The sequence below is a fragment of the Callorhinus ursinus genome, unplaced genomic scaffold, assembly GCF_003265705.2.
Source record: "Callorhinus ursinus isolate GAN/ISIS: 27379988/994484 unplaced genomic scaffold, GSC_fseal_2.0 scaffold35, whole genome shotgun sequence".
Lineage (NCBI taxonomy): Eukaryota > Metazoa > Chordata > Mammalia > Carnivora > Otariidae > Callorhinus > Callorhinus ursinus.
Window position 1 is genome coordinate 244,658 of NW_027397097.1, and position 9,240 is coordinate 253,897.

General features: G+C 39.1%; 1 protein-coding gene and 1 pseudogene across 1 annotated transcript in view; both read left to right on the forward strand.

Annotated features, from left to right (window-relative positions):
• Positions 1 to 8,040: 8,040 nt before the first annotated feature.
• Positions 8,041 to 8,930, forward strand: LOC112806287 (olfactory receptor 51V1-like; annotated as a pseudogene).
• A 136-nt stretch (positions 8,931 to 9,066) lies between these two features.
• Positions 9,067 to 9,240, forward strand: part of LOC112806288 (olfactory receptor 52A1-like) — a 33,920-nt gene continuing 33,746 nt past the window's right edge. The window contains exon 1 of the mRNA XM_025848587.1: positions 9,067 to 9,074. Within this exon, the coding sequence (XP_025704372.1) occupies positions 9,067 to 9,074 (8 nt within the window). The remainder of the gene's footprint in view (positions 9,075 to 9,240) is intronic.

A 9,240-nucleotide genomic window follows, 5' to 3' on the forward strand; every position in this document is an offset into this window, starting at 1 on the left:
AGACTAGGATATGCAATGGGAAAAAGACAGTCTCTTCAACAAATGGTGTTGGAGAAACTTGACAGCCACAAGCAAAAGAATGAAACTGGACCACTTTCTTACACGACACACAAAAATAAACTCAAAATGGATTAAGGACTTAAATGTGAGTCCTGAAACCATAAAAACCCTAGAACAGATCTCAGGCAGTAATTTCTCTAACATCAGCCATAACAACAGTTTTCTAGATATGTCTCCTCAAGCAAAGGAAACAGAAACAAAATAAACTGTTGGGACTACATCAAAATAAAAAGCTTCTGCACAGCAAAGGAAACAATCAACAAAACTAAAAGACAATGTATGGAACAGGAGAAGATATTTGCAAATGGTATATCTGATAAAAGATTTGTACCCAAAATATAGAAAGAACTAACATAACACAACACCAAAAAACCCAAATAAAAAAAAAAAAATGGACAGAAGACATGAAGAGGCATTTCTCCAAAGAAGACATCCAGATGGCCAACGGACACATGAAAAGATGTTCATCATCACTCACCAACAGGGAAATACAAATCAAAACCATAGTGAGATATCACCTCACACCAGTCAGAATGGCTAAAATTGAAAGCACAGGAAAGCAATTTGAAAATATTAGGTTGCATAAATAAGTCAGACATTCAGAAAATGATATCATTCAATACATAAACATTTTTAAAAGAGGAAAATGAATCAATCACGATATATGAGACAAACCAGGATAATGATTAACTTTGGGGAGAATGAGGCTAATGACAGAGAGCTAGCACCTGCATCATGCATGTACTTTTCCTCTTAGACACTTACCCATTCTACCTCCCCTTCCAGATCACCACTGCTGCTATTTTGACGGATATATAAGGCATTTCTGGTGTTGGATATTTCTTTCTACTATATATATATTTTTTTTTCCTGGCCATTTTATCCCTCGGAAACTCTTTAATGTGACCTTCATTTATGTTTCCATGTGTTTCCATAGATATGCATTAAAAATGGTCCAACACTGATATGAGGAATTCTTAATCTAAGGAAAAAACAGGGTTGCTGGAGTGGTGGGGGTGGGAGGCATGGGGTGGCTGGGTGATAGACATTGGGGAGGGTATGTGCTACGGTGAGAGCTGTAAATTGTGTAAGACTGTTGAATCACAGACCTGTACCTCTGAAACAAATAACACATTATATGTTAAAAAAAGAAGATAGTAGGAAGGGACAAATGAAGGGGGGGGGGAATCGGAGGGAGAGATGAACCATGAGAGACTATGGACTCTGAGAAACAAACTGAGGGTTCTAGAGGGGAGGGGGTGGGGGGAATGGGTTAGTCTGGTGATGGGTGTTAAAGAGGGCACGTATTGAAAAAAAAAAGAGGGCACATATTGAATGGAGCACTGGGTGTTATACACAAACAATGAATCATGGAACACTACAAAAACTAATGATGTAATGTATAGTGATTAATATAACATAATAAAAGAAAAAAAAAGTGGTCCAACAGATATCACATCAGACTCTATTACTCACAATCTACAATCTATAATCTACAATCTCTGTGATGCTGGGATTTCTTTGCTTTTTTTGTTTTTTTTAGATTTAGAGCCTGGACCCAGGTGCCTGTACATAATGTAGTCTCAAGAGTAAAATAAAATAAAACAACAACAAAAAGAATTAAAAAGAAAGGAAAAAATACTAAGACAATGAAGGATTAAATGAACAAATCATTTCTATGGTACCAGTGCTTTTCCTGAGAATTTTGTCCCATTTTAGGACAATGGGTCCTTCCAAATATTTACCATTTCCATTCTGAGAGACATGCCTGGCTCATACCTGATTTGTAAGACCATAGATCCCAAGACACTCTAAAATGCTTAGCTCTGGTGTTTCAGGTAATGAGGCTTTACCACCTCTGGAGCATTCTAGAAATCCAAGGATCTAGGAATTGTAGGAATCTAAGCAATTAAAATGTTACATCTGCTACAAGTTCACAATATACCTAGCAATAACATCCTGGTGAGGTCTTTGAGTGATTCCCTTCCCTGAGATACTGTGACTACAATCCCACCAATCCCTCATGTGGCTAAGGTTAGGGTTTCACTGGGTGAGTTGATTTTTGCCTCTCAGCAAACTGACCATCTTAAGATATGGCCAGCATTACCCTCTGCACTAGGTATCGCAGCTAAGAGGCCCACTTGTGTGGCCACAGAAGGGCTAGCAGGCAACACATGTGATCTAGGGATGCCCTGGAAGCCCTTTTGCCCTTGGGGATGTGGGATTCCAGTTATTGTGAAGGAATCTTGAGCAGTCATTTGGGATTCCCCCAGTTCCTGTCTTGGCTACAGTATCTTTCTCTTCTGTGCTCTGGGGACACAGTAGCCAGTCATCTGGGCCTAGACTCCACTCTCAGCAAAGTAGAGTTTTCTCTGTTGGGGATGAAGGAGGAATAATTAGAGGAACTAATTTACTTCTTATGTCCTTTTCCTGTAGAGGAGAGTGGAAATGGAAATTAACACTGGTATGCGGAGTCAAACTTTCATTAGTAATAACATTTCTGTCAAGCGTGTGAACATGATGATCATGGTAATATACCTTTTCATAAATAAATCTTAATTCTAGATATAACTGTAAATGTATATATTACCCACCGGTTTTCTAGGTCTCTTTTGAAGACCTTGTTATTTAATATGACAGTATATTTTATTATTGCTGACCAAGCTGTTCTTCACCACAAGTGAGGATGAGTAGTAATGAAGAGGGTGATTCTGGTGGCCACACTGAAGCCATCCAAATGCCTTGGAGAACAGCAGGAGCCTAGCAGTGTGTACTCTGGTCGTTCATTTCCTAGAAAGACCCAGCAAGTTTCCTTATCTTGAAAAGGAGGGGACTGAATTAGATCATCTTGGCCTATTACAGTTTAAAATATGTGTTACGCTTCAAGTATTTATCTTCAAAACTTTAGCACCTTACTTTAGTATCATTAAAGAGAGATTTACTTCCCATTTGTACTTTTCTGCTTGTTTTACATCTTTTACTCAGGGTTTAACATCTTATTATGTCTGGATTTTATCTCAGTTGTCTGACATTGTCTTAAATGTAGAAAAAGTTTTAAAACAGATAAATTTCCTTGATGGAGATCATTTCGGTCATATGCAATCAAACAGTACAAATCCCGATGGAAACTTCTCGGATAACCACATGACTACAGTTAAACAAATGTACAATGTGATAGAACTTTTTTATCATGGTTCTAAATTATGCATTATCATTTTTCAATATTTCAGTCATCATGGGAGTATTATTTATAGACATCTTATGTAATGTAATAAGCCAAATACATAAGAACAGGTGCACAAATAATACTTAATAAAGAGAACATTTATAAAATTAACAATAGTAACCATTCCTGTAACCTGGGATTTTAAGCCTATACTGGGTTTGTGGTAAAAAAGTTGCCACCAATGCTAACCTATTTCTCTGAGAACCCCTGAACATCCAGTTTTTTGAACTAGTGTTATAGAACGTTCTTATCTCTTTAGCCATGTCAAGACTCTGAAGGGCTTGGCCTCACTTATACCTACCCAGTTGTAAAGCAAAGCTGCTTATGCCTCCTTAAGGAGGCGAAAATTCAATGGGCTTCCTCTGCCCCCTGCTGGTGTCCAGACAGGACCATTAGAGGGACTACCTGGCAGAGTGCGATCTTTCAATTATTGTCCAAAACAGGTTGTGTGTGGGTGTCATATAAATAATGGTACCAATAAACAAGCAGAAACCTGGACTATTCTGCAAACAGAAATATTTTTTATTCCATATAATGATAAAGATTCACTTTTACATCGAACACTCTTCCTCTATACCTTTAATGTAAATAAGGACTATTGGTTATTATCCTACCTAATCTGAAAATGGCAGCAAGTGATCATGTAGAGGATCATTTCCAAAGAATAGAAAAAAAAGACAGAGATGCCTGGACATGTAGGTCAGTTTGAATTGGAGGATGTAAGGAAAGTCTCCTCTGAAAGAATGATCTGTTTAATTTGATCACAGATATGCTTTCCAAATCCACATTCCAGACAAAGTGCACAGAGCAAATGCCAGAATCCCATCACTGCCCTGGCCTCCAATTCACTGCTGCATGTCCTCACTACTTATATTTCATGCCAGGCATTGCTCTGGTTGCTAGAAATTCAGAAAGAAATACTATGCACACTGACTGGAAGGGGACATCACACATCATGAATGTTTTGGGAAATGATGTTCTATTTTTTTTTTCCATTTTGCTGCAAAGGGAGCATATTGTGCATCTGACATATGTGACTACTTTCCTCTTGAAATGTTCATTTATTCATCTCATTGATACACTATCCTCTCCTGATTCCCATCCTATCTCAAAATAGAATTTAGGAGCAGTCTCCAATATTTATTGCTCTTTTATTGCTAAAAGGCTGTTATTCTCTGAGGCAGCACCATTAACCTTTGTGGCTAGTCTGAAGAAGCCTGAATGAGAGTATGGCTTTCAATGCATGCTTATATTCACAGAATGTTTGAATCTTCTGTCATCATTCCAGGGCCAGGCCTCCATGTAGGGTCAGGCTCTGATGATAGGAATCACATTTGGAGTCTGAGTGTTGTGTCCAAGGTCAGCATGAATGCCTAAGGCAGCATCTGTTTTATTTATCGTATAAACTTTGTATAGGAGGACAACATTTGGTAGCATGTGGCCAACAAGGATCAGATGTGTTACTTTAAGATATGAGTGTTTAGATTTCACGGAATTTTTTACAATGTATTTGCTTTAACTTGTTTTATACCTCTGTAATTGTACAGCTCAAATTCATAGATTAATTCAAGTAATTCAATAATTATTTGAAAAATGGCCACTCCATGCTAAACCTCACTTGGCATTTCAGTGAGCAAAAACCAGACATGGCACCTGGTTTTCTAGAAATTCCAGGAGATCTCATGCAAAATCAGCATACGATATGTGGTATAAACACAAAGCAGGGTATTTTGAGGACAGTAATTTACTGGAGAGGGTGGGGTTACAAAAATTCCTCTGAGGAAGCTACATTGACTTCTTCACCAAAGAAGAAAAGTAATTGTTGTCTTGTGGAGTGGTAGAATCCTGAATGATGAAAGGAGGTTTTGTGCAAGTAGTTGGAGTAGATCATTCTAGGCAGAGGGAAGATCAAGAACAAAGACTCTGAGACAGGGAAACTCTTAATTCATTTTTAGGAAGAAAGGATTCCCAGAGATTAGGGGAAAAAAGCAACAGTGGCCTAAAATGTTGATGGAGAGGTGAGTAAGCCAGATCATTTAAAGTTTTCCGACCATGATGAATAAAATATTTTTTATTTTAAGAGCAGTGTAAATCCATTAGTGATTTTTTGTTTTTTGTTTTATTTGTTGTTTAGTTTTACCATGGGCTCATGTGTTCTAGCAGATGTTTTAAAAATGTAGTTTGGGGGCACATGGGTGGCTCATTCGGTTGTGTCCAACTTGATTTCTGCTCTGGTCATGATCTTAGGATCTTTGGGCTCTGGGCTCAGCTTGAAGTCTGCTTCTACCATTTGCTCTTCTCTCCCTCTCTCTCTCCCCCTCTTTTTTCCCTTCTCTGTCTCTCTCAAATAAATAAAGGAAGAAAATCTTAATAAAAAAGAAAATAGGTTTGGTTTTTCTGGGGAGAATACATGTTTAGGGGGAAGGGCGAAAACAATAAAAATAGCTGGTAAATTATTATAATAGCCAAGGAACAAATAAGAATATTATGTACCAAGACAGTGGTAGTGTATAGTGTATACGTGAGAAGTGGATAGGTTGTGGGTATGCTTGAGGCTGGAAATGAAAGAAAGAGGTGAAGGATTTGATAGCCAGGAGAAGGAAGGAAAGAGACGCATCAAGAAAGCCTCTTGAGAGTTTTCTTAAGCAATCCTGTGATTCGTGGAGTCATTTTATGATATCAGGAGGAAATGGGGAAAGGATTGATTTCTGAGGAAAACCAAGTATTTTTTTGTTATAATAAGAATTTTTGGATTAAATATGCAGACGAAGATATAAAGTACATGGTTGTATCCATGAGTCTGAGCTCATGGCAGAGGTGAGGACTTTGAGGAGCACATTTCAGCCTACCACACAGAATAAAAATTAATATTACCCCCACCCCCCATCTGGGAGCTTACAATTCGGTATGTAACAGAGACCTTAGTTAATCTGTAGTCTCATGAATATCACACTGTAAATTGAATAAGCTATATAAAGATAAATATATGTTACCAACATAATAGATATGTGGGGAAAATCTGTCTCAGGTAAGGTGCTTCCTGAAAAGTGATGGCTGAGTTGCAGAGAAAAAATACAAGATTATTTTACAAAGAGGAGGAAGAGGTTGGGGAGAAGATGGGAAAGACTATCTCTGTGAAAAGAACATCTCAAGCAGAAAGAATATCTGAAAAAACATCTCCGGAAAGAAGAGAAATGGTGCTTTTGAGAAAGAAAAGAAGTGCTCAGGGTGGACACATTTTTTTTTTCAAAAGGTAAAGACTCCAATCATTCAAGGAAGGAGACAAATAAAAATAGTGGGCTAAATTATTTCACATGGAGAGGGGCTCAGGGCAAGAATTAACAGTGGAGGGGATTCTAGAAGGGGTCTGATAAGGATACAGGGTGCATTCAGAAGAAGGGTAGCCTGAGGGTTGCCTGTTGTGCTAGGATGACAAAGATGAGGAATGGTCCACAAGGGGAAGCCAGACTCTGAAGTTAATGGAACATGTTGGAAGGGTGAAATGAAACATAAAAACCCGTATGGACTTTAAAATCCCTGCCTACACTCTAAGAGCCATTAACTCTTTTATGATGACTCCCAGGACCAGAACCCTAAGAGGGGAAACAATGTGTGGAAGAAGACAATTAATGCTTTCAAGGAGGCTATTTAAAATTCTGGACTTAACTATGCACATTGGCCTTCTTTTTGATCTTTAGAATGCTAGGTTCTAAGGAAGAGAAAAAAATTGCTCACTCCTTCAATAAATGCATATTAAATGAATAGTGAGCCTACTGATTCAATGAGTGAATAAGTGGGTAGAGAACACTGGGCTGATGTCAGAAGCTGAGAGTCTTCAACCCAAGTCTCCCTGTCACAAGGGCATAGGTAAGCTGAACATCTCGGCGTGAGAGCTCTCATGGGAGATCACTCATTAAAGGTCTCATGCATAAATATGTCTCTTTGCTTGTCACTGCAGAGAAAAAGTACTTGTTGGCTGTGTCATCCAGAGTGGAACAATACAGTAATGTCTTAACTAAGGACTGTTTGGAGGAAAAATTCACTTGGAGACAGCAGAAAGTGGAAAATTATGGGTACACAGTGATTAGTTAAATAGATTCTGGATACTTAATGAATTGAAGGGGAGGAAACTAATAATTACTTTGAGAACCTCAGCTCTCAATTTTACAGCTACGTCCTTTGACCAGAATCCCTGAGAAGATATCCCAGGCAACATATCCTCTCTGGAAATTAGTTTCTTCCTCTAGTCTATTCATTTTCACTGTGGGTTCTAAGGACATCTGTGCACCTGCCAGTGGATGAATAATGGCTCTGAAATGACATCGGGAGGACACTATTCTCTTCCAGGCAGCAGATAATACATCTTTATTTTTTTAATTTTTTAATTTTTTAAAGATTTTATTTATTTATTTGAGAGAGAGAGAGAGAATGAGAGATAGAGAGCACGAGAGGGAAGAGGGTCAGAGGGAGAAGCAGACTCCCTGCTGAGCAGGGAGCCCGATGTGGGACTCGATCCCAGGACTCCGGGATCATGACCTGAGCCGAAGGCAGTCGCTTAACCAACTGAGCCACCCAGGCGCCCGATAATACATCTTTAAAGATCAGAGTTGCTCGGCTAACATTTCCTACACTTAATTAACTTTAAGCACAATTTTATTAGCAATTTCACTTAACTCATCAGAAAATGGAGCATTTCCTTTGAAAAACACTTTCTTGCTGCCTGGAAGAAGTATCCCAGTGCCAGAATGATTGCTTTGAGAAGCCCTAGCATAAATTCTTCGTCATTCTCACTGCATTTTCTGGCCTGGAGCAGCAATATCCCTGGATCTCCCTTCCCTTCTCCACCATCTATGCCATGGTCTTCCTGGGAAACCGCCTGGTGCTGCATGTGATCCGGACTGAGCCGAGCCCCTGTGCATGGGGCTGTCCACAGTGCACACGATGCTGGGCATCCTGTGGGGGTTCATTCGAGAAATCAGCCTGGATTCCTGCATTGCCCAGTCCTACTTCATGCATGGTTTGTCTTTAATGGAGTCCTCTGTCCTCCTCACTATGGCCTTTGATAGTTATATCGCTATTTGCCATCCACTGTGTTATTCCTCCATTCTGAATAATTCCGGGATTTTCAAAATTGGGCTCACCATAGTAGTGAGGAGTTTCTTCTTTATTACACCCCCTATCATCAATCTGAAATTTTTCCATTACTGCAGTTCCCACATCCTCTCTCACTCATTCTGCCTGCACCAGGACCTTCTCTGCTTAGTTAGCTCAGACATCAGATTTAATAGCTACTATGCCCTGAGGCTGGTCATTTTCACGCTGTTGTTGGATGCTGTTCTGATCCTTTACTCCTAGGGCAGTCCTGGCAATTGCCTCTCAGGAGGAGTGGCATAAATCGTTTCAGACCTGCATCTCCCACATTTGTGCTGTTCTGATGTTCTACATCCCTATCATTAGCCTAACAATGGTGCACTGTTTTGGCAAACATCTCTCCCCTGTGATCCATGTACTTATGGGCAACATCTACATCCTTTTCCCACCTTTGATGAACCCCATCATCTACAGTGTCAAGACCCAGCAGATTCAGAGCAGAATGCTCAGACTCTTTTCTCTGAAAATATGTTGTGATGCTCAGGTCTTTTAAAGAACGAAAGAGCAACAATAATTAACACACACTATGTAATATGAAAACATGAATTTTATTGGAATTAGAGCTTTAGCGCAGAGTGTATGATTCTTGATTTTAAAACATATATAAACATAAATCCAGAGAATCACCTATGAACAAGTTCCATTTTAACCTAAGTTTTTAAAAATTTTTTATTGTTATGTTAATCACCATACATTACATCATTAGTTTTTGATGTAGTGTTCCATGATTCATTGTTTGCATATAACACCCAGTGCTCCACGCAGAACGTGCCCTCCTAAATACCCATCACCAGGCTAACCAA